The 27,045-nt window shown below is 37.7% G+C and overlaps 1 protein-coding gene across 1 annotated transcript in view; it reads right to left on the minus strand.

Moving 5' to 3' along the window:
* LOC115820035 (NACHT, LRR and PYD domains-containing protein 12-like) overlaps nucleotides 1-27,045 on the minus strand; it is a 50,795-nt gene that overhangs the window by 16,982 nt on the left and 6,768 nt on the right. The window contains exons 5-15 of the mRNA XM_030783473.1: nucleotides 25,095-25,170; nucleotides 23,512-23,583; nucleotides 23,205-23,400; nucleotides 21,166-22,951; nucleotides 13,786-13,959; nucleotides 12,319-12,492; nucleotides 11,936-12,118; nucleotides 11,344-11,517; nucleotides 9,315-9,469; nucleotides 1,658-1,670; nucleotides 86-259 (exon numbers count right to left, since the gene is read on the minus strand). Of these exons, the coding sequence (XP_030639333.1) occupies nucleotides 86-259; nucleotides 1,658-1,670; nucleotides 9,315-9,469; nucleotides 11,344-11,517; nucleotides 11,936-12,118; nucleotides 12,319-12,492; nucleotides 13,786-13,959; nucleotides 21,166-22,951; nucleotides 23,205-23,400; nucleotides 23,512-23,583; nucleotides 25,095-25,170 (3,177 nt within the window). The remainder of the gene's footprint in view (nucleotides 1-85; nucleotides 260-1,657; nucleotides 1,671-9,314; nucleotides 9,470-11,343; nucleotides 11,518-11,935; nucleotides 12,119-12,318; nucleotides 12,493-13,785; nucleotides 13,960-21,165; nucleotides 22,952-23,204; nucleotides 23,401-23,511; nucleotides 23,584-25,094; nucleotides 25,171-27,045) is intronic.

Here is a 27,045-nt window from a genome sequence, read left to right on the forward strand (position 1 = left end):
CACCATTATCCTTTTAACAAACAAAGGCTGAACAGAGCACTGTAAACATTAAGAGACTATAGACTGTAGCATGAATTGTTCTCACCTCAGTGTCTGAAGTTTACATTTTGGGTCCTTCTGTAAATCAGTGAGCTGCTTCACTCCTGAGTATCCAGGGTCGTTTCCTCTCAGATCCAGCTCTATCAGGTGTGAGGGATTTGATCTCAGAGCTGTTGCCAGAGCAGCATAACCATTTAGTGTTATACTACAGTCTGAAAGCCTAGAGAGTTTGTGGAGAAGAAAGAAGAGGAAGACAGAGACAAAAAAACAAAAGGTTCTTTCATTGTTGCGGGAAAAAAAACATAGCTGAAAAATTAACAATTGCCTCATCACAGAGGAAATATCCATTTTCTGATCTCGGCCATGATGCGCCTTAGGAAAGAGTAAATGGTGAATATCAAACATTTATTCACTTGAGTCTGGATTTTTACATGAACCTATGTCTCTATAAAATTATATCATAAAATTATATATATATATAAAAATTAATTTAAAAACTACATTATATATCTATATGATCACATTCATGATTCATTTATCTGAGAAATGCTGAAGTGTTTCATCATTTACAGTAGTTTCTGCAGTTTATTGTGTGGATTTTCCAGTAGACCAGAGATGTGCTTCACTCCTGAGTCTCCTAGTTTATTCCCACTCAGATTCAGCTCTATCAGGTGTGAGGGGTTTGATATCAGAGCTGAAGTCAGAGCAGCACAGCCTTCTTCCGTTATACTGCTGTTGTTAAGCCTGTAGAGAGCAGAAAGAGATTTAGTTATGATTTTTTTAAAATATAACATTTTGGTTAATTAGCCCTTTGGAGTCTGGCATCATTTTGTGCGTGCTGTTTTAGCAAACATTTAATTCTGACTTTGTTTAGAACAGTATGGACTTCCCTTCCCTTCATGCATGGTATTGTTTTTTCAGCTCACCCTCAACTATAAGTCTAAGCCATCTTTTTATCAAGACACTATGTAACTATGAACAGCATAAAATACAAGAAAAATGTTAAACTTGCCTTTAGAATTTCAAAAGTCTTTATTGGAAAACACAATCTTTATTCCACATGACTTAATAGTAAAAAATGGCAGAGATACAGCAAAAGTATAACAGGAGTCCAGGAAAGAGTTCATTCCCAGCAATAATTTAATATAAAATTCACATTATATTAACTCCACTTCTGTTCGGTCCAGCAAAATCAACAGGAACTGTTGGAAAGCCCCAAGTCTGCATCTATGACTGGTTCGTATCACTTGTCACTACATGCTTCCAGGGCAGAATTATTCCTGCACAATTAAAGTATGTCCCTTGATACCGTCAGTGATGACGTTGATTTCATAGGGTAAAAAAAACTATTTTGCTCTCAGTTCACTAAGACACACTACAACACTACTGTTTTGTTCAAACATGTCTCTTATTTTCCTCACCTATTCCTTGTTTATAGTCAGTCTGTTTGTACTATAATGATTAATTATGCTGTGTCAATCTATAACAGCAATATTAATGACAAAGAAAAACATGCAAATAAAGCAACAATGTATTAAGCTAAAGCACTAAAGGACCATATTTTCCTCAAGTAATAAATAAATAAATACATAAATCAAAAATAAATCAGAAAACTAACTTAAGTTTCTGCACTTTGCAGTGTGAATCCTCCAGTAGAGCACAGAACTGCTTCACTCCTGAGTCTCCTGGTTTCTTCTCACTCAGATCCAGCTCTGTCAGGAGTAAGGGGTTTGTACCTAGAACTGAAGTCAGATAGTCATAGGCTTTCTCTGCAGCATCACTCTTTAACAGCCTAGAGAGAGAGAGGAAAAATGATAGGAACCATTTTATACTTTGCGCACATATTCACATGTACACCACAGAAAAAAAATTGCATTGAAAGTAACTGTTGCCTTTTTTGTTAGTTAAAGTCTCTTACCTCAGTGTCTTCAGTTTACAATTTGGATCATCCCTTAAATTTAGCAAATCAGAGAGCAGCTTCACTGCTGAGTCTCCAGGGTTGTTCCCTCTCAGGTCCAGCTCTACCAGGTGTGAGGGGTTTGATTTCAGAGCTGAGGCCAGATCAGCATATCCGTCACCTGTTATACTACAGTCTGAAAGTCTAGAGAGAAGAGTCTATTGTTGTTGTCTGTCATTATTTCATAAAGCATGTCAAAAATTACAACCTGTATTAGAACATTCTGAATACTGAGCTCTTAAGATGAATTAAAATTGTTCCTGTAGACTAAGGATATTTCATACCTACAACAGAAATGCTGTCAATGTCACTCTCTGACAGTAGGGGTCTCTCTACCATGTTGGACACTGAGATCAAAATATACTTAGAGAACACCCAATAAATAATGGAGTCAGTTAAATCATGATAATTTTTTAATGTGTTAAATAGATTCGGCCACACTTGACAATTTGTCCCTAACCAAAACAGGGAAATGTCATCACAAAACAAAACAAAACAAAACAAAACCTTGTGACGGTAGTGAGACTATTTTAATTTTAACAGTTCCGGCGCCAGGTGAAATCCACCACCACTCAGGCAGAGTAGTTAAAAATAAAAATATTATAATAATAAATGTTACTGATGCCGGCCTAAGCTACAGTGAACCAAACACAACAGGCACAGTTACGCAATTATTTATTTATTTGTCTAAAGAAAATGAATCCTGACCGCAAGCTTCCAAAAGAAACAATTTCCAAACAATTACGTTCAAAATTATATATGTAATATTACGACAATCCGACTTTTAAAATTGCCGAAACAGAATAACTTTAAACACAATTTCCAATACATCAACAATAAGAGGGCAACCCGGGCGCCATAGGAAAATAACAATAAAATAAAACAAAACTGAAATAAACGGAGAACAGAAGAGCTATCCCAAGGTTAAAAAAAAAAAACCCTTTCGGAAGAAAAAAAAACCCAAGCCGCAGCCCAAGGTTACGGCTTCTGAAGAGCGGTCAGTATAGAACCGGACTTTAAAAAGAAAGATTTGTCTCACCGCTGCCGTGTCACCTGCTAAATACGATTTAAAAAAATCACAATAAAATCGTAAGCAGGAACTGACCACGGCTTACCGGTTGAACTTGTAGGGTTCAGAGGGCTCAGAATCGGAGAAAAAGAAAACCTTGCTCTCTCTCCGATACTCAAAAAAAAACCAAGCGCGTCCGGACAGCGCAGATACCTCAAGGTGTTCTAAAAACGCACAAGTGCGACACACCAAGCAGAAGAAGTGGAGGAGAGACCGCAATGTTACCTGGGCCAGGTATTTATAGACACGGATCATGACCCGTATGCAGACGCCATAGTTTTTTTTTTAAAAGAATATTTTATTATAAGGGGACATGGCTCTTTTTTGGCACAACCTCTTTTTAGTGTATTTGATGAGTGAAGGCTTACCAAAGCTTTCTTATACCATGACTGATATACATTTTAAGTTAAGTGCTAGGAAATAATAACAGCTACAGGCAGTTAAGAGACTGAGGGAGCAGTGGATGAAGTGAACCAATATGTCTTTATATACAGGTGCTTGGGTTAGTTATGGTAGTGCAGGGAAAATATTTACAACAGTAATTTCTGGAGAGAAAAAAAACATACTAAGTAACTAACAATAAGTAAATAAATAAGGACACAGCAAATGATCACACTAGAGACTGGTCTAATGCTGAAAGCTGCATTGACTGACTAAGGTGACTCCACACCCATTCTTATAAAGCTCTTGTCCCACCTTGGTGACTCCACCAGGTAAGAGACATGTGCACAGGCACTCACTGTTCACCATTCACTGCCACTGCAGGAACAACAGGGGTGGCTCCCACCCAGAGGCAGTGCACAAAATACATAGCAAACAATAAAAAATAAAACATAGCACATATTCTATTGGTGTATGGGAAAATCAATATTTATGGATATGAATCATTATATAATGTTAATATATTGCTAACTGCAGCATATCCATGTATCATATCCCAACACTAGCTTTGGACACAGGGAGATATAATCTTGTTAGCACATTTTTTCTCTTTTCTTGTCTTTCTCAAACAATATGATCCTCTGCAATAAGAGACATGTCAAATGTTTCTAATGATGCAAAGGGTTTTAATTCATAACTGTTTAATATAGTTACAATAATATATTCATGACCTAAAAAATAAACATTTGTACAATACTCACTTCAGTCTCTCCAGTTTACAGTGTGGGTTCTCTAGAAGAACAGAAATCCGCTTCACTCCTGAGTCTCCTAGTTTATTCCCACTCAGATTCAGCTCTATCAGGTGTGAGGGGTTTGATGTCAGAGGTGAAGTTAGAGCTGTACAGCCTTCTCCTGTTATACTGCTGTTATTAAGCCTGTAGAGAGAGATGAGACAGAGAGTGAGAGAGATAGAGGGAGAAGGAGAAGGAGAGGGTGACAGAGACAGAGAAGGAACTTTCATTTCATCAGTTGACATGAAAACAGATACATTACCATCAGATATGTTAAAACTCCCACTCAGAATTTTAGTTAAAATCGCACAGTAAACTAAAATGAATATATACACACTGCCTGTACATGCATATTATACAAGTATCACATATAATATAATGTAACATATAATATTTATATTAATGTAGATTTTATATTGTCACTAAATATTGAGGAATATGTTGTAGTCATTTAACTGATGCAACAATACACAATTTTACTCTGTTATCACGACTGTTGAGATTTGAGAAATTACACAAGTTGTCACAACCAACCAACATGCACTGTGGTAGGACAGAAATGGAAAACGACTTTGGAAGAGGTGACTTTATTCTCATTCATGACACAGCTGGAAGATGAATTTTAGTATTTGCTAAATGAGCTGTAATCATTTGTTCGTGTAGACGGCCACAATAATCAATCTAACAGGATTTGTTATCCAGATTTAAAATGATCTTCATGTGGCAATTACAGTCTTTAGAATGCAAGCCATCATTTCCAATTCACTTTACATGAAAAAAAATCTTAGTCACAATTACCTGCAATTCACATTTTTTCATAAAGCACAAATGGAACCATTATGATAATTTACTGTAATTAACAATCGTTCACCAAGTCATTATAGACAATTTCTTAACAAAATTAAACAATTTGGTTTAATAACCTTCTAATAACCTTTTCTGCTAATCCCCTCTCTATCCCTGTCACGTTAACAGCCTCCTTCAAATCCCCACCTATTACCAGCTCTCTACTTTAATAAAGAAGTCATTTCAACCAGTTAATTAAGGGAATTAGCATTTAAGTGACCTGACTAGTTGTATGATTGAAATACATTGTTTTTTGTCTCAAATAAACATATTATGTCTGTACAATTTACAATCCACAAACATTTCAACTACCTTCATATTTTGTGAACAGGGCTGTTTAAAATGAATCAATATGACATTTTGTCTTTGAAAAATCTCTTACACCTAAAGCGCTTATTGTCAATGAAATTATTACTGATCAGGAGTTTAATGTACTGTGTTTAACAGAAACGTAGATCAAACTAAATGAGTATGTCGCATTAAATGAAGCTAGTCCTCCCAGATACAGTTATATACACCAGCCTCGTGTAACTAGCAGAGGAGGAGGCGTTGCAGTTATTTATAATGATAACCTAGGCGTCACACAAAAACTTCTACATAAATTCAATGCGTTTGAAGTTCTTTATACAAACATAACATATGTAGCCACAATAAATAAGTCTACCCAGTCTATCACACTAATTATTATCTATAGACCCCCTGGGCCGTACTCTGAATTCTTCTGTGAATTCGCAGATTTTATCTCAAACCTCTTTATTTCTTTAGACAAAGTTCTAATTGTCGGAAACTTTAACATTCATTTTGATAACCCACAGGATCCTCTGAGAACAACGTTTCTGTCCATTCTAGATTCAGTAGGGATTAATCAGACAGTCATAGGGCCCACTCATAATGGTGGCCACACCCTCGATCTTATACTAACACTCGGATTAAATGTAGGAAGTATAGTCACATTTCCACAATCTGAAGCTATCTCAGATCATTATCTTATCTCATTCAAAATGTTTTTAGTAATAATATATGCAGCTCGCCACGCTGTCATAATAAACGTACGTTTACGCCAGCTACTACGCAGAACTTTATCAATAATCTCCCAGAGTTATCAACTTTGATTGGATCACTGTCACACCCCACAGAACTTGATCAGGCAACTGAATCTTTAGAGTTAACATTCCGCAACACCTTAGATAATGTGGCCCCACTTAAAAGGAAAATAATCAGAGAGAAAAAACTAGCTCCCTGGTATAATGAGCACACACGCGCCTTGAAATTTACCACTTGAAAATTAGAACGTAAATGGCGCCAAACTAAATTGATAGTATTCCAGTTAGCATGGAAGGAGAGCCTCCTGAGCTATAGAAAAGCTCTTAGTGCCGCTAGATCAATGTATCTCTCCACCCTAATAGAAGACAACAAAAATAATCCTAGATTTTTATTTAATATCGTATCAAAACTTATTGGGAATAAGAGCACCTCGGAAACAGGCACACCATCAATATACAGTGGCAACGCATTCATGAATTTTTTCAATAGCAAAATTGAAAATATCAGGCAAACATCCCAGGCTATAAATTTTAAACCAGATAATTTGATCACTAACACTGGAGATAACAATATAACTATATCAGATCAGCAATTAGAATGTTTTTCTCCCCTTCAAGCGACCGAATTAACTTCACTAATTTCTTCATCAAAATCACCAACTTGTGTATTAGATCCCTTAGCTACACGTTTCCTCAAGCAGATACTACCAGTAATCGTCGAACCTCTTCTAAAAATAATCAATTCCTCCCTTAGCACTGGCTACGTACCTAAATCTTTTAAACTAGCAGTTATCAAGCCCCTAATTAAAAAACCTGACCTTGACCCCTGTTCGTTTTCCAACTACAGGCCAATATCTAACCTCCCCTTTATCTCAAAGATCCTAGAAAAGGCTGTAGCACAGCAGTTATGCTCATACTTACATAGGAATAACATTCATGAAATGTATCAGTCAAGATTTAGGCCTCATCACATCACAGAGACAGCACTGGTTAAAGTCACAAATGACCTCTTACTGGCCTCTGATCAGGGTTGTGTCACATTGCTTGTGTTGCTTGACCTCAGTGCAGCCTTTGACACCATTGATCATACTATTCTCCTTGATAGACTAGAAAATGTTGTTGGAGTTAAGGGAACGGCCCTCTTATGGCTTAGGTCCTACTTGACTGATCGTTATCAGTTTGTTGATGTAAATGGTGACTTCTCTGCACATATTGAGGTAAAGTTTGGAGTCCCGCAAGGTTCTGTTTTAGGCCCACTGCTTTTCTCTTTATATATGCTACCTCTAGGTAATATTATTCGTAAACACGGTATTAGCTTCCACTGCTATGCTGATGACACACAGTTGTCTGTCTCAGCGAAGCCAGACGAGAGACACCAGCTTAACAAAATTGAGGAATGTCTAAAGGATATTAGGCACTGGATGCTTACTAACTTCCTCTCACTTAACTCTGAAAAAACAGAAGTACTTGTACTAGGATCACATGCAGCTAGGAGTAAGCTTTCCAATCACATAGTTACTCTGGATGGCCTTTCTCTTTCATCAGGTGCGGCAGTAAAAGACCTTGGTGTAATTATTGACCCCGGTCTTTCATTTGAAGCTCATGTAGATAATGTTACCAGGATAGCCTTCTTTCATCTTAGAAATATTAACAGGATAAGAAATGCATTGTCATTTCAAGATGCTGAAAAATTGGTTCATGCTTTCATTACATCTAGGTTAGACTACTGTAATGCCTTACTGTCTGGAAGTTCTAATAGATGTATAAATAAGCTACAGTTAGTTCAGAATGCAGCAGCTAGAGTTCTAACTAGAACCAAAAGATATGATCACATCACCCCTATTTTATCCACACTGCACTGGCTCCCAGTCAAATCTCGTATTGATTATAAAATCTTACTAGTTAAGTTTCAGCAATTGCACACACACACACTGTGAACAGTGAATTTGTCCTCTGCATTTAACCCATCCAACACACCAGTAGTGAACACACACCAGACGCGGGAGCAGTGGGCAGCCTTCTTAGTGAGCGCCCAGGGAGCATTGGGGTTAAGTGCCTTGCTCAAGGGCACACAGCCGTGGATGTTGGGCCTGGGAATCAAACCGGCAACCCTCCAGTCACAAGCCCGGTTCTCTATCCTTTAGACCATGGCTGCTATCAAACGATAGAGCACTAAATGGTCTTGCGCCACAGTACCTGCGCGAACTCCTTGTCTTTTATGATCCACCACGCCTACTTAGATCAAAAGGTGCAGGCTAACATGTTTACTCAGGTTTGTTGACGGTGGAGTGGGTGGCCACCTTGTGTCACAGAGTGCCATCATGTCCGTATTACCTTCTAGCTCTCCCTTTTAACTATGCTGTACTAGCTAGTCTTGCTGGAGTCTCTGCCTGCACTCAGCACACGATGTATATTTTCCCTTAACTATTAGGCCTATGTGGAAATGAACAACCAACAATGTCTCTCTCTCTCTCTTTCTTTCTCTCTCTCTCTGTTGAGTCACACATGCTACTCGCCACACATGCTACTCCTGAGATACCAGTGATCCTGAATTCTCCTGCCCTCTGGACTGATCCATCCTGATGTTATCATCTTTCATCCTCTTGTCAGCCTCCTGTCAGCATCGCCATCCCCTTTGTCCATGCTCCAATTTACTTTCAATTGTAACTGCCCACGTGGTCGGCACCTATTGCACACCCTTCTGGCCAAGGAGGGGTCTCCTCTCTCTGTGGTCCTTCTCAAGATTTCTCCCATTTTCCCATTTCCCTTTTGGGTTTTTGGGGAGTTTTTTCTTGCCCGCCATGAGGATTAAGTCAGGGGGTGCCGTCCTGTTTTGATTTGACTGTTGTGGCCTGTAAAGCCCTTTGAGACTGTAAACAGTGATATTGGGCTCTAAATAAACTTGAAACTTAAAACTTGAAAAACTCATCTAAATAAAGAATAAATGTTTTAAAGTGATAGAGAGTTACATCATTCATAAATAATAAGAGATCTTTGGCACTTTTGTGTCACACTTCATCTTTCCTCCACCAACCAAGGAAACAATTATTTCTCAAACTCATATGCATATATTCAAATATTTAATTTGCAGTTCTGTTGTAGGATTCCATTCTTCAGTTGTGTAGGATTTGTAAAAGGGACCAGATTATGAGAGAGCATATCAACTCACCTCAGTATCTCCAGTTTACAGTGAGGATTCTTCAGCCCAGCAGACAGCCGCTTCACTCCAGAATCTTGTAGATTATTGCGACTCAGGTCCAGATGGGTGAGATTAGAAGACCCTGAGCTGAGAATCTCAGCTAGAACTGAGCAGTGTTGCTCAGTTAGGCCACACTTATTAAGCCTAAATGAAAAGTAACAGGTTAGAGGAGCTCAAACATATGTACTTGTGAACAGAACATGTCACATATGTCAAGGGAAACTTTCAGATGGATTTAATAAGAATGTCAAAAACAGCAGCTAATACACTTGTGCAGAAACTCAAAATTTTCAATGCCTGAAATAAATTAATATGTAAGAAAAACCTCAAACCCGATCTAATGGAAAATATGCACCTCTGAGCACGTTTTTTGCAGAGCCACAAATACGTACCATCGGGTATGTTTTGCCACAGTTTTGAGAAACAAATGTCAACCGGGGGTGCTAAAGAGAAGCTAAACCTTAATCCTAACCCCACCCAAACCCTAAACCTAACGTTAACCCTAACCTCACCCAAACCCTGAGTCTAACCTTAACCAATAGTAAACCTGTCACGCCCTGGTCCCTCTGTTCTCCCTCTAGTGTTGGGTCTGGGTTCTGTTTTCACTGTTTTCTCTTGTTTTTCCCCCCCGTTCTGTCAGTTTTTGGTTCGGTCCTGTTTAGTCTTTTGTTCTATCATTGCTCTCACCTGCGTTAAGTAGTTAGATCTCGTTTTGTTTGATATAAGTACTCCTTGGCTTCCCCTGTTTTTTTGTGTTGGCATTGTTTGGATATTTCCTCCAGGTCACGTTCATGTTCTTGGTCTGCTAAGGTTCTGTTCTCGAGTCTGTAAGTCTTGGAAGTTCTTGTTATTTTAAATAAAGAGAAAAAATTGATCTGCATGTGCGTCCAGCCACTTTTGAGAAACGTGACAAAACCTGATAGCGCGCTTTGTGCTGACTCACAGTAAAACCGGTGCCTGTTATGTGTGCATTTTGGGAGAAAGATAGTACAAATGGATTCAAAACTGCAACGTTCTGAGCAAGGGGCAGCAACGAGATTTAAATTTACATTTTACTTATGTCACTGAGTCACAGCAGCGCACTGTCCTCCTGTAGAAATGGCAGGTTTAGTGGACTAATGTGATGGTTTCAAAATGAGAACCATGCGGGATGACAGCGCACTTTGGTGGCTCAGCAACATAAGCCGCTGCCCACTGCTCAGAACGCTGCATGTTCCAATCTGTTTTATACTTTTGTTTTCCTCCAAAATTAAGGTTTTTAGCACCCCCAGTGGACATTTGCATCTCAAAACTGCAGCAAAATGTACCCAATGGCACGTATTCATGGCTCTACAAAAACGTGCTCAGAGTTACATATATCCCATGAGATCAGATTGTCGATTGTTGTTTTTTTATTTATTTTTTTGGTCACCTCAGCTCTTGTAAGTGAAGTATTTTTTTCCCTAAAATGATGCCATGCCAATATATATACCTAGTAAATGTTAGCATATCACACTATTTGCACTCTTTTAATGACTTAATCTCAAGGTTCCAAGAAGACAAAGACATTTCAGGAACATTTTGACTGGTCAAGATAAGTAGAAAGGAGAGAAGTCCGAGGAAATGTTGAAATCATGCCGGACTAATCATGGGTCTATAGGTCTTCCCTCATGCTTTACTTAGTGCTCCATATTTAGACAATGACTTCACCACTTTGTTGATTTCTCTCAGAAATGTAAACTATTAATTTATTACTGACAGGTTAAGAAAGTTATTTCTATTTTTTAAGTTAATCATTTGTGACAGGATAAGTAAATATATAGCGTTGTGATCATTATTACAGTTTTTACTGTTTGCTTTAGTAATCATTTATTTCCACTAGATCAGGTTGGAAACATCAGTCAGTGCCAGTGATGCTATATAACAATAAGACTTTTGCTTTCTGAAGCTGGAGAACAACAAACTGTTGACTAAGATGTGGCCAAAACACTAGATCAAGTTTCCTTAACATACAAATCAAGGTAAATCAAAACACTAACTTAAGTGTCTTCACTTTGCAGTGTGAATCCCTCAGTAGAGCTGAAAGCTGCTTCATTCCTGAGTGTCCTAGTTTCTTCCCACTCAGATCCAACTCTGTCAGGAGTAAGGGGTTTATTCCTAGAACTTCAGTCAGATAAACACAGGCTTTTTCTGCAGCATCACGTTTCAACAACCTGTAGAAAAAAGAATATATTTACAATAACCATTTATAACCATGTTAAATCATACTACTCCTTCTATTAGCCTTTGAAGTCTTGAATGGCATTCAGAGCAGAACTGGGATAACAGAATCTGTTAACTAAAATTTGATGTTTTGAAACTGCAGATTAACAGAGGCTGATGTAAATGTTCTGTTTGATCACACCAATTGTAAGAACTCACAATGTACTCGTCATTTTAATAAATAAAATGCAGCAATACAAGGCAAAGAGGTAACAGAGAGCTGGAAATATTGAGATTATAATAATTACTCTAATAAAGAGCTAAAACGCTGTATTTAAATACACAAATAAACATGCTTCCTGTGCTCATGATTCTTTTATCAAGCACAGCTCAGGCCAGTTTTTGAGTTGACTTGTAAAATTTTCTTACCTCAGTGTCTTCAGTTTACACTTTTGATCATTAAGTAAATTTAGTAAATCAGAGAGCAGCTTCACTGCTGAGTCTCCAGGGTTGTTCCCTCTCAGATCCAGCTCTACCAGGTGTGAGGGGTTTGATTTCAGAACTGAAGCAAGAGCAGCATATCCTTCTCCTGTTATACTACAGTCAGACACACTGGGGAAAGTAGAGATGTCATGATGGATTCATTAATGGTTAATAAATGGTTGGTGATTATTTAATTACTGAGTGGCTTAACACCACCTAAGAGGAAAGAAGAGGCCATCTATATCAAGTATCTTTATAAGTAATGATCATTCACATTCTTTTATTTAATTATTTATACCATAATTTTTATCTTCTCTTACATAACTTACTTCAGTCTCTCAAGTTTACAGTGTGAATTCTCCAGTAGTGCAGAGATGTGTTTCACTCCTGACTCTCTTAGTTTATTCCCACTCAGATTCAGCTCTATCAGGTGTGAGGGGTTTGATGTCAGAGCTGAAGTCAGAGCTGCACAGCCCTTTCCTGTTATTTTGCTGGCCTTAAGCCTGTAGAGAGAGAGAGAGAGTGGAAAGTGTGAAATGTTATGATTACAAAGGTGTTCAATCTACTGAAGCACTATGGAAATATAATATGTGATAGCATTGCTGGATCTCTTTCTCTTCTTCCTCTCTCTCTCTCTCTCTCTCTCTCTCTCTCTCTGTATGCCATACTCAGTAAATGCATTACAATATTGTTATAGGACAGTAAGGAATTTTGTGTTCATAACTCATTACACGGTATTGCTCATCAAACAAGAAAATATCAATTTACTTTGCTGGATGACAATTTCTTAGTTGTATTCAAAGAAACAAAACAACTGAACAAATCAACTGAACCCACAACAAAGATTAAACTAAAGAGGTGAAAAGCAAAATGCTTTTGTTGGATATGTTCAAACATGTGATTATTGCTTATGTAGTATGAGGACTTTAGCACAAGGGTGGGGCGTAATATAAGGCAGATATTAACTCACCGCAGTATCTCCAGTTTACACTGTGAATTCTCCAGTCCAGCAGACAGGCGCTTAAGTCCAGAATTTGACAGTTTATTGTGACTCAGGTCCAGTTCTCTCAGACTGGATGAGTCTGATCTGAGAACTGGGACTAGAGCTGAACAACTGTTCTCGGTCAGATCACAACACTTCACACTGGGAGAAACACAATGACACATCTGAGTATTCAATTACAAACTCTTTAGCTCATACACTGTACACACACACACAAAGAAATTCACTTACACTGATATTAATAGTGTTTTCTTGTGTTAGACTACTGTTATTTTGGTATTATGCCTCATCTCGACAGTGCTGTATTTTCTTCTGTTCTTTTCACATTCAGTCAGATACTATGTAGGTCTTATACATCTGTCCCTCACTCTCTCACACACACACTCACTCACTCTAAACATATCACATCTCTCTCTCTCTGCATACTGTGTCCCATGTCTCCAATACACAGAATATCTCAGTCATCCTGAGTGTGTGATAAATATATGGATGTTTATTCTGTGCTGATATGACACACAATGACAGGATAGTGACTTCTTTAATCTGTTGTTTAATTATGTCATTTGTGTAATCTGAGCTGTATTTCAAATCTTGACTGTGATCAGGTGCTTATTATAGTTCCTGTTTTATTCTCTGCTGGTTGGACTGGCCTGTTCTGCCCCAGGTTTCTAACAGTTTCTTTTGCCCTGTTCACCTTTTTACTGTCAAGAGATTTGGCATGGCCCCTAGTTTGAGTCCATCTTAAAATGAGAAAATACCCAACAGGATGTCATTCTAATAGAGATGGACTTACTTCAGTTTCTCCAGTTTACACTGTGAATTCTCCAGTCCAGCAGACAGCTGCTTCACTCCTGAATCCTGTATTTTATTGTTGCTCAGATCCAGTTCTCTCAGAGTGGACTGATCTGATCTGAGAACTGTGGCTAGAGCTGAACAGCTCTCCTCTGTTAATTGACAGTCGGACAACCTGAGACCAAAATATGAAAATCAAAATGCATCAACATCAACATTACCGCTACTACTTCTACTAATTCTAGTAATAATAATACATGCTTTTGTTTTGAACTAAATATCTGTGTTGGAAAACATTAACAGTGAGCCAGCCTCTGTTTGATACAAATGTATAGTTGTGTTATTGATGTTATTTTGTTGTACTCTCTCAAAGCATAATCAGTATTAGTTTGAAGGAGCGTTGACTTGGCCTTGCTCCTGTTCTGCCTCCAAATACATTGTTACATCAGAGTCTTATGGTTGATGTTATTAATGTAGTATAATGTAAGACACAGAGAACTGTCCCAAACACCAGTGTAATTACAAAGGGTGAAATGCAAATAATAAAATAAAATAAAATAAAATAAAATCTTGTAGGGACAGATACAGATGACAGATTTTAATGAATACTTCAAACAGCTCTGAACTCAAACTTTGATGAAACATTACTTCCTCTTTTGGTTAGTTTGTTATAGTGTGAAATAATTTGAATTGTTGGATTTGTTAACTTCTAAAGAGTACCAATCATTTTGTCCAAGCTACTTTAGAATGTCTTTGTAGAATAAGAAAGAATTCAGTTATTTTCATAACTTTTTGTTTTGTACCACTACAAACCCAAGGCAGACATTTATTGGTAATAAAAGATATTTTAATTTCATCACTTTTCAGGGCGATTGGTGCATTATTTTAATAAAATGCAAGGGTACAGATATTTTCAGTCACATCTGTGCAACTGTCAACATCCTCTTGACTTTTTAGTGCTTACATTTGGTGTAGAAGAAATAGCATAGTTCTACTGTGTGGGATTAACTGAACTGACTGACTAAATCAAATCCATAATCAATCTGAGAAATGATCTGAAAATGTCCATGTCTGAGTATTTCTTATGGTTGCATTTAAACGTAAAGTTCAACCAAAAAGTACAGATTAAAAAATAAATATGATAAAACTGTAATTATTTAAATTTCTTAATTTATATCGTATTGTACCAGAATTTGCAACTGCTTTCATTTGGTGCCCTGTCATTCTAATCAACACTAATTTATGAGCTCAGGTTAAAGCAGTTTGAAAATAATGATAGACTCAGTCACATTTACTGACACAGTTGTGGGTAAATTTCATCTACCTGCCAATAACTATGAACATGTATGAATAGAAGGCAGGCACTCAGAAGCAGCACAGTTATCTGCCCAGATTAGTTCAGACAGTGCTGTGCTTTGTGGTTCAGTAGTGGGGTCTGTGATTGATATACAGGCTTGAACTACAGTGCCATTTTATTAAAGAAAACCGGTTATTAATTACTTCATTTGAATTACTACAATCATAATTACTGATCATAATTAATACTAATTACTCCATTTGAAAAGTTAAGTACGTTATAAACATTCTATTATCACACATCAAGAAACAGAGAGAAAGAACACAAGTGACCTGCAAAACTATATCCTCCTGTCTGACACTGAATAATTTACATATAGATTAAAAACTCCATCTGTAGGATTCTGTCTAATGTAACATCAGTATAAAATTTATACCACTATATCACCTTTTCTTTCAGATCATTACTTGAAGAAAAACACAAGAATCCTTTGAAATAAATCAGTGTGCTAACTTAGATATCTTCAGTTTGCAGTGTGAATCTGATATGACTACTGTTCTCATAATGTTAAGATTTTATTCTTGAAATCTTAGATTTTCTTTAAAAAGTGGCATCACAAAAGTGCTGTGCCATGTCAGTGAAGACCAGTGATCCACCTCCTGTCTGGCCCCACCAAACTATAGCTAAGCATATTTCTTACAAAAGGCCTAAAACACTCTAAATACATTAATAAACTGAGTTGTAGGTGGCGACTGATGATTGGCTTACAGATGGATGGCACCGTTTTTAAAAAGACGCTCCTCCAACACTCCTCGTTCCCGCTTTCCGGACTCCCAACCTGACCGTGCTGGCTATGAGAGATTGTATTACTGTGTTTTCAACTTTGGCATTCGTTGTATATACTGTAAATAGTTTTCATAAGAACAGTCCGTTAGGTTGCAGTGGTGAGAAGCCTTTTCTGTTGATTATTCATTTTCTCCTGTTTTGAGTTAAGTAAGATCTCTGCATTTTCTTTTTCTTTTGTTTTGAGGTAATAGGTTATTTAAATGCATTTCATAGACTGTTTTGTTTGTTGTTTTGGCCGTGCTCACCCTGACATCACCACTATCACTTCTGTAAATAAAGCACATTGCCTGTAGCACGGCTCATACTTGGGAGTAGGGAACGAGGGAGACACTTTGTTATGCTCAGTTACCTCTAGGTTGGGCATAACACCACTAAAAGATCTAAATTGATCTTCCTGGAATAAATGCTTGTATCATTATGTGTGTTTGAGCCAGAAGAGATTTCATCATTGCCAGCCTCATCATACATGCATACAACAAACATTGCACTTTACAAAAAAAAACACAACAACAACCAACCAACCAAAAAACAAACAAACAAAAAACTAGATTCATACATGTAATTTGCATTTAAACTAGACTGAACTAGTTCACTGAGGTTCACTGAGACCATATCTTTGTTCAATGATGTTTGGTAAGAACTATAAATTTTAAAGTATTGCTGTGTTGTGTGAATAATACATTAATCTTTCATAAATCAAAAACAATGAATTTGACTGAAGGACACCTAAAAAACAGCTTCATTAAGGCCTGAACTGACAATATATACTAAGAGTTGTGGTTCACACTGCAAAGTCAAATTAACTATATATACATTCCAACAGTGAGCACATATGATGTTCTGTGCTGAGAACTGCAAAGTTCTCATCAGACAGTTCCCACACTTTTATTCATTTTTTCATAAACATCTCCTGGAAAGAATTTAGACATAGAACATGTGACCAGCAAAATCATAACTTCAAGTAGGACACCTTAATCAAGTTAGGAAAAAAACGAAATGAAGAACATTTGAGTCTGCCTGAAAAACCTATTAATTATTCCTTATCATTAGGAAGCCGATGCATGGAAAACATGGAAACACTCACTTCAGTTTCTTCACTTTGCAGTGTGAGTCCTCCAGTAGAGCACAGAACTGCTTCACTCCTGAGTCTCCTGGTTTCTTCTCACTCAGATCCAACTCGGTCAGGAGTAAGGGGTTTGTACCTAGAACTTCAGTTAGATAATCACAGGCTTTCTCTGCAGCATCACTCTTCACCAACCTACAGAGAGAGGAAAAGTTAACTTGTGTCAATAGTCATTCATGAACTGTTTTCTGCTACAATTGTCCTGTGGAAACATGAACTGTCCGCTGTTCTGTCAGGACAAGGGATGGGCAAAGATAAGCTCCAAACAGTGCTCCATGTGACTTGGACATAGGTCTGTGAGCTTCTCTGGTTTGCTCTGTTAGAGTGAATGGGCTGTTGTTTTTTGCCATCATGCACCCAAGCAAGAGAGGATATTTTAATTTCAATTTTGGGAACAAAGTCCCAAAATTGACAGACAAGTGTGTTTTGGGTTCGCTAACAAATATATAGTCCATGCTAGCATGCTGTGAAAAAAGCCACACCCACAAAGGCCTGTGAGGCCTTTGCTATTCATAGAGATAGAGATTAAGGTTAGGGTCACAATTGTTGACAACTGTACCTCCTAGAAATGTGTTACAGTCTATTCTTATGCAATTGGCACTCATGAATATGTGAAATTTGTATAATTTTTTTATAGAGTCTTTCAACAAGAAAATGATAATGTAAAACACTGAACTTACACATAAAACCTTAAATCCCTTAATCAGAAGGGCGTGGGGGTCTCAGCTTAGTCCTCATTGCCCCCTTTGTTGGGCAGTTTGTGTTTGTTTCACTTAGTTTCTGTTCTGTATGTTACTGAGTTCTATATCTACCTCTTATGAGAGTCAAGTTCTGCAAATGCATCTAGTTTCTCGACACTTGTGTGTCAATGGGTCTGCGAGTCCAAAGAGTCATTTGTTTCTATGAGAAGTGTGCACCCGACCTCTGAGCCAATTTTCTAGTGCTAAAATGTCAATATGATAAATGTATATACGCACATTTTATGTTGTGTAATTCATACTACATGGACTACAAATTTCTAAAGTTGTTTCTTGTGTCACACATCAATAACTACCTTGACCAGTCTGATACGTTAGTGTATCTTTAGCCTGGCTGTCTGCTTGAAAGGAAGAGTTTGATCAATAGAGCAACCCTAAACAAAGCCATGATTTCATTACAGGACCCCAGTCCTAGTTTACTCACTGCAGTTTAAGCATAAAAAGAGACGATTATTTAACCACTCAATATTAATCCTTTACTGAAATGATACACATAAGGTAGGGCACAAATTTGCTGATATTTTGCATTGGTTGTAACAAAGCCATATATACGCTTAATCCACTCTTATCTAGGCAGTCCTTGAGTTATGAATGTCCAACTTGTAGTTATGACTGCCATAAAGCCTATTATATCAAAAAAAGTTGAGTTAAATACAGTGATTCGTGATAACAAATGCATGCACTGCTTTGTGATGCTCGTGAAAACATTACGCTTCCTCAGCGGTTCGTCAGCTCGAGGAAGGAGAAAGCCGTCCACCATTTTACGTCGGATCACATTGCTGTTAACACAAATTTGACTTAAAGACAGACAGGGAATGAATCTTGTTCATAACCTGGGGACTGCTTGTACTAATTTCCAACATAAATCTGGAGTTTGCAATGAATCTTGTGGATCATTAGCTTTCTGTGAGTATTTAGAGGCACAAAAAACTATGATGATTTGCAATAGTTTTGAAGTTAAGATGGTTTGGCAAAATGCCATTGAAGTGATAAGGTACTTTGCAGATGACTTCATGGCTAAATATGTTTTTGGAAAACATACTGCAAACTAAAGATATTTTAGAGATGGTTTTGGAATTGTCTCAGGCTAAAATTTCTTATGGAAAACAAATTGTAAATTAAATATACTTTAAAGATGACCTGCCTAACATTTAAATGAGGCTCTAGATAGTAATTATTTTTTATCGAGAAAATGATCATTTTATTACCGAGGAAACAAGAAAGCCAATATTAAGTAAATGACTGTTAATATATTTACTTTATATATATATATATATATATATATATATATATATATATATATATATATATATATATATATATATATATATATAAATACATATATATTCTTAGAATCTTATCAAAATAAATTAGACTAAATATTGAAATTGAGATGGATGTAAAGGGATTCGTTTTGAGGGCATAAATTAAATCTGTGAAAATGTGTGAAAAGTCTTTTTTGTAATAATATCCTTAAATGGATTCATTTCTTCATTAAAGGTCCACAGCACAGTATTATAATTAGGTGTATTTGGCAAAATGTTCTTACCTGAGATTGTCCAGTTTAAAGGCTGGATCCTTCAGTAAATCAGACAGCAGCTTCACTCCTGAGTCTCCAGGGTCATTCCCTCTCAGGTCCAGCTCTGTCAGGTGTGAGGGATTTGATTTCAGCGCTGAAGCCAGATCAGCATACCCTTCCCCTGTTATACTACAGTCTGAAAGTCTCGGAAAAGAATATAAATTTCTCAGTATGGATCTATAAACAGCATAACATGAAATATGTTATTCAAACAATGAAATAATATTTTCATATTTTTTTCTGTGATAAAATATAATGTAAAGCACAAATTTATATCACCTGCATTCAAAACACACTTCTGTTTTTGCATACAAGTTACACACTGATTATTTATGAATGTTAGAAAAGTAGTGATTTTGCATCCGCGGACATGGATCTCACACCCCGTAGCTTGGGCTATGTTGAGTACACAAATGTCTGGGTTGATGCATTTACTATGAGGGTTGGAAGTAACAAAAATTAACTGATATAGCTAAAGATGATGAAAATGCATGTGAATTGAAAAATACATTTTACACATATTTACACATATATTTTTACCCCTCTATATTTCAATTCACATGTAACATCATAAGTCGTAATATACTGTAGTCGATTAACTTTCCCATGTTAACAATGCATGTAAATAATTAACCAAAGCTTAGAACAATGCACTGATGTCAGATATTTCTCATCTTTGAAAATAAAGATTTTCTGCAGTATGGCTAATATATCACACTAGGGAGTGCTGAAACGAGAGGACAACGTAAATAATAACTAACAAGCTTTTGGCTGTAGTTTTGAAATGTAAAATGATTAATTATTAGTTGTCTCACCTAGTTTAACACAAAGACATCAAAATACTCAAAGTCCTTGATGAATTTAACATTGAGAAACTTAAGCTGACAGCTCAGTCAATTTTGTTGCTGAACTCAGGGCGTGATTCTTCTTTTAGCAAGTGGAAAGTCAGTTAATTTACTTTGTAATGGCAGAGGCGAATCCTACATGTAGAAATCATGGTTAGAATCTGTCAAGTGTTCAACGTGCCAAGTGACCAGAGATGCGGAGAAACGCAACAGGCTGTGTCCTGCTGGGTGAGTATGATAAGCATTGTTCCTCTAAATGCTTAGTCCATCTCAGCAAATTTTAAGTCTTTACTATTCTTATGTCACATAGTGAGAAAACGCAGTGTTTGCCTTCAAAGCTTTATCAGAGAGGCTGGTTTACAGAAGACGTAGAAAGTGAACTTGTGGCTAATCTTACCTCAGAGTCTCCAGTTTACATTGTGGATCTTTCAGTTGCGAAGAAAGAAACTGCACTCCTAAATCTTGTATTTTATTGCTGCTCAGGTCCAGCTCTCTCAGACAGGAGGAGTTTGAGCTGAGAACTGTGGCAAGGGCTAAACAGCTCTCCTGTGATAGATTACAGTTGTCCAGTCTAAATTTAAAATAATGTGAGATGTATAGTTATCATTTTGCCACATACCAAACATAATACTTCAATCAAGTCTGTACTGACGTCACAAGTGTATTGTTTGAATTGGCTTTTTAAATACAGAGGTAAATAACAATGTACTGCATGAAAAATAAATTTACCCAGTAAGAATGTCTTAAATAAATGCTTGGCACGACATTTCCTTTTATACCACTTCATATACTGTATATGCAGCTTTGTATTTGATTTTGTGTTCCATGTTGCATATATTTTCATCTAACATACCAATTCCACTGCAAAATTTAAGTTATCATTAAGACAATACACTGTATTATTCAGGTGTGTGGGCAACAGATTGTACTTACAAAGCTTTTTGGGCTGATTTGACCACTGGCAGGAGTCTCTTAAGACATTCATCTGACCTGATGAACTTTTTAAGGTCAAACACCTCCATCTGCTCCTCTGATGTCAGCAACACAAAGACCAGAGCTGACCACTGAGCAGGTGAGAGCTGGGCACTGGAGAGACTTCCAGAGCTCAGGTGGTTTTGGATCTCCTCCACTAGAGATTTGTCGTTTAGTTCATTCAGACAGTGGAACAGATTGATGGATCTCTCTTCAGAAGGATCCTCTTTGAACTTCTCCTTGATGTATCTGACTATATCCTCCTTGCTCTGTGAGCTGCTTCCTGTCTGTGTCAGTAAACCCTGTAAGAGCCTCTGATTGGACTCCAGTGAGAGACCAAGAAGGAAGCGGAGAAAAAGGTCAAGGTGTCCACTCTCACTCTCCAAAGCCTTATCTACTGCAGTCCTGAGCAATCCAATCACTGTGTTACTTTCATTATCCAGTGATGTCTCCTGGTTGACAAAAACATTCTTTTGGTATTTGTCAGTTGACATATATGCATAGAGGGCAGCAATATACTCCTGAATGCTCAGATGTACAAAACAGAACACAGTACCAAGAAACATCCCAGATTCCTCTTTAAAGATCTGTGTGCACATTCCTGAGTACACAGATGCATCAGTGACATCAATGCCACATTCTTTCAGGTCCTGTGCATAGAAGATCAGATTGTTGCTCAACAAGTTCTGAAAGGCTAGCTTTCCCATTGCCAGAATGCTCTTTTCATCCCACACTGTGTCCATGGATTCTGTCTCTTCATATTTCTGATTCTTCTGTCTGGTCTGAAAGATCAGAAAGTATGAGTACATTTGTGTCAGTGTCTTTAGGGTTTCCTGTTTATCTGTGCTGTCTGTTCCTCCCAATATTCTTTCAAGAACAGTGGCTGAGATCCAACAGAAGACTGGGATGTGGCACATGATGTAGAGGCTCCTTGATTGCTTCATGTGTGAGATGATTCTGTCAGCCAGTTTCTCATCAGTGATTCTCTTTCTGAAGTACTCCTCCTTCTGCGTGTCATTAAAACCTCGTACCTCCACCACCTGATCAACACACTCAGGAGGGATTTTACTGGCTGCTGCCGGTCTGGTGGTTATCCATATGAGAGCAGAGGGAAGCAGATTTCCCCTGATGAGGTTTGTTAAAAGGACGTCCACTGAGGCTGGTTTGGTTACATCAGACCAAGTCTCGTTTTTCTGGAATCTCAGAGGATGTCGGCATTCATCCAGGCCATCAAAGATGAATAGAACTTTGTACTTAATTTTTTTGGTAAAATCTATTCCTTTTGTCTCTGGGAAAAACTGATTGAGAATGTCCATCAAACTGTGCTCCCCATTCTTTAGATTCAGCTCCCGGAAAGGAAGCGGAAAAATGAACTCGATATCCTGATTTGCCTTTCCTTCAGCCCAGTCTACAATGAACTTCTGCACAGAGATTGATTTTCCAATGCCAGCGACTCCTTTTGTAAGCACAGTTCTGATGGTTTTGTCTTGACCAGGTAATGGATTAAAGATATTGTTGCATTCAATTAATTTCTCTGGTGTTTCTGGACGTCCAAATGCTTTCTCACTCTGTCTCACTTCATGTTCCTCATTGACTGCTCCACTTCCACCCTCTGTAATGTAGAGTTCTGTGTAAATTTTTTCAAGGAGTACTGACTCTCCCTGCTTTGTTATTCCTTCAAATGCATGTTCATACTTCCTCTTCAAACGTGATTTGAGCTCATGATGAAGATTAATTATAATGAGACCTAGTGGATAGGTTAAACAATCGAGAAAAGTGAATATGTGTACTGAATATTACACGTACTGAATATAACATACTGAACGTAGTATTAAAAGATGATTAACATTACAATGAGATGGGGATAAGATATTCATGGAAAGAAACTATGTACTATGAACTGATCCATGAGATACTTGCATTGAAACCCACAGGTAGACTATAAAACACCTGTCTTTCTGTTCCATGGTCATTTGTCAGGTATGTCATAGATCTCTTACATTTCTCCAATGTATCTGCGAGGTCATTCTGGTTCATGTTCCTCAGACAGTGCAATGTGATGTTAGCAGCTCCCTCTCTGGCGCTGTTGTAATCATCTGTTCTCCTATCATAGTCTTTCATGTTTTTTGTCTTCAGAAATTTCTTAATCCTTTTCAGCTCATGCTTCATAAATGTGATTACTTTTTCCTCAAGATCCTTGTGTCAAAACACAGGCAGAGAAAAAGTCAAGGCATAAAAAAAGAGTATTAAAATCCAGCAATATATAATTCAGTAAACTTTCTAGCACATATTATGAAGAATGATCACCAGAGCCGGCCCAACGCATAAGTCAACTAAGCTCGTGGCCACCAGAGGGCCCCCAAGAGTGCTTGAAATGCCCTACAATGTCAATGGTAATCATACAAAAACGCAATATTGTGTTAAAGGGCTGGCTGGCTAAAACTACTGGTTTAATCAATTCCCACTGTCTCTGTCAGAGCTGATGTCACGTTCATGCTCATGTGCACTGTAGCTGATGTTAACTCCATTTTGATGCAAGCACAGTAAGTCAGACTAACATTAAGATACAGTCCTCTCCTCTGTGTCAATGGAAAAAAGCGGCAAAAAAGAAAAGTCACAAAAGGACATGTCTTTCTGTTTATATAGGTTATTTGATTTTAATTGTGGTTGACAGTTGTCCTTACGATGGAGTGTAGGTCATGATATTACGAGAGTGAAGTCATAATATTACAATAATGAAGTAGTAATTTTATAAGAAAAGAGTCATAATATTACGTGAATAAAGTCATAATTTTATGAGAAAAAAGTCATAATAGGCTATTATAAGAATAAAGTTGTAGTTTTAGGCTGAGTGTTATTTTAGAGGGGAAATATCAGAGGAGCAGCCAGCCATCTACATTAAGATGAGGAACGAAACTGTAAACTTGTGTTTGCTGAACAAGCAAAACTACAATTATCAAATGTTTAATGATAAGATGATTAAGTAAAGTCACCTGTTGACTGATGTGTGTGGCATGGCATGGCAAGACTTGAAAAATGAAAGCCCAGGCTTTCGTAAAATTATGACTTCATTCACATAATATTATGACTCTTTTCTTGTAAAATTACTACTTCATTCTCGTAATATTACGACTTCATTCTCATAATATCATGACCTGTACTCCATTGTAAGAACTACTGTCAACCACAATTAAAATCACATGTTGACTTTGGGCCTGGGCTTTCATTTTTCATTTCACTTCGTTCTCGTAATGTCATGACCTTATTCTTGAAATTTCAGAATTTTTTCCTTCAATGTGGCCCTAATATTCCGTCGTATTTTCTGCACTTTTGCATGTCGCAAATTTTTCAAACCAAAAGCGATTAAAGTGGTTAACTTATTTACAGTAAATGCACTGTAAATGCTGGTTTATTCTGTTACTTTTCAGTACACCACGTTCAGTATGCCACCTAGAGCTGTTTCACTTTGAATATTAAAGTGCAAATGAACACCAGGCCACTCTTGTGAGTCAGCTACCTCTTAAGATTAAATACCATAGAAAGGTAAAAAACATGACAGGCTGACATTGGTATGATACAACTAATAAAATAGCTACAACTATTAAAAATGATAATGGGTGTGTTAGATTTACAGCAGGTGTGCGAAAGATCAAGCATGGACAACAGTCAAACAATATTGGTGGCACAGAGGTGGTGGGGGCCCCCAAATCAAGTTCTGCTTAGGGCCCCATAAAGGCTTGAGCCGGCCCTGATGATCACTGAAACCATAATACTGTAAACAGTTGAGAGTATGTGAAAAGGTGAGAGTAACCATTTGAACATTTGATCTAAAATCATCATTGCATTTGAAAAATCATCATTGCATTGACACAAAAAAGTTTTAGTCTTACAGAGAAGATGTTGCGTAGAACTTCATGAAACTTCTGATCTTTTAAGGCTTCACCGCCCTTGAACCCACAGCTGTGTCTAGAAAGCAGAGGGAATAACATTTTATATTATGTGGTGCCATGCAGAAAAATCAGAGGGTCAGAGAAGCTGAAATGTGATCCTTGTAGTTCTCCTCAGCAATGAATATAAAGCTTGAATTTAGGAAGAGGTCTGGGCTTGGACTGCTAATATAGATTTGCTAATTTAGTTATGTCAGATTTTAGATTTAAGCTATCAGTGTTTGTGTGTGTAGGGAAAGGTCCTATAAAGAGAGAACTTTGTCAGAGTTGGGGTCTGAACCCAGGTCACCGAGGTGTTGGTCAAGCAGACCTGGACCATGAAGAGAGAACTGGGATCAAAGGGGACAGGGATAGAGAGGCAGAGTGAGAGTGACAGAAATAGATAAGGAAGGGTGAAAAAGAGGGAGAGAGTTTAAACAACTGCAACTTTAATTACTAAGGAACACTTAAGGTTTACAAATGTCCTTTTCTTTCTGACAGTTGCAGTGTCCACCCGACACTGTGTTTGGTTAGATGGATGGTTTCACGGTATAAAACTGTTTTTACAGCGTTTCTTCATTTGAGTTGTTCTATTTTAGCTCCCTAAATTTAGCTCCCAAAATTATGAATAAACTTTGCTTTGCTCCTCACAACCCTGAGAGGACTCACCTCAGTTCTTATGTTGCACTCAATTATTCAGTTATATCATCTCATTAACATTCAGCAACAACATTCAGCACTAATACAGAAAAAATGCCATGAAATAGAATGTGTGGGTAAAGCAAGAGAATGATGAATGAAATCATGATGAAAGAAACAAGGAACAGGAAGGAGTAAATTAGCTTCAGTTGCTCTGTTTGGCTGAAAATCCTGTTCTGAATCAGGTCTATGATCAAAAATGCTATGCTGGTCTGCCCTATGCTTCTGGCCGATCTCAGAGTGTCTCTCCGACATGTTGACGATTGCAGCTGCTTTGAAATCACAGTGATGGGAGCCACAAGCTACTGTATAGTTTGCTCAAGGTGGCACTCGGTTTGGGCTCTGGGACATCCGCACACATCACATGTACAGGAAGGAGCAGGGCATGTCAGGGTTAGAGATGTGGGACCAGCAGGAAAACTCATCCACGGCTGAAGTGCCCTGGGGTAAGACACTTCAGATGTTCTGCCCACTACTCCTGTGCCTAGTGGTTGTGTGTGCTCACTGCAGGCACGTAAGTATGGGTTAAATGCAGAGGTCAAATTCTCTACTCACAGTGTGTGTGTGTGTGTGTGTGTGTGTGTGTGTGTGTGTGCGTGTGTGTGCGTGTGCGAAATCACAGAAATTAATTTTTTAATTTTTAAAATGCAAACACTTTGATCATTTGTTGGGTCATGTTTTATGCATGCCTGGTTTTTCCCATTTTAAAGGCTTAGTTAGCAGGTGTAAAGAGACGTTTCTCCAAAGTGCTGTGTCTGCCCACATTTAAATGCCTCAATCATCAATGGGGCGGTGCCAGAGATTTTCCTTTGCTTGTGCTGTGGGGTTGCTTGACTTTTCAGTGAGGGTGCTCTGAAATTTGGGGTTTCCCATTAATGGTCCAGTCGCCAAACTTAAATTTCTACCCCTGACACAGGTACACACATGCACACATACGTGGTACCTGCTCCGTGACAGTTACAATGCCAGTCTGTCTTAAACACAAGGTGAGATATTCAACTCATGTGATATAGATATAAGGTTCACAAGCCAGTCTACTGAAACACCCTTCTGAATATAGAATTTCACACAATTATGCTACAGTCAGGGCTTGCACACAAGCAGCAAGCAACAGACACAGTTTTGTGCACAATTTAGCCTCAGATTCTGAGATCACAAACTCATGCTGCCAGTTACCAACACTTCGACTAATGAATGAACATGTTATATGAATGAA

Source organism: Chanos chanos, chromosome 1, assembly GCF_902362185.1.
Source record: "Chanos chanos chromosome 1, fChaCha1.1, whole genome shotgun sequence".
Classification (NCBI taxonomy): domain Eukaryota; kingdom Metazoa; phylum Chordata; class Actinopteri; order Gonorynchiformes; family Chanidae; genus Chanos; species Chanos chanos.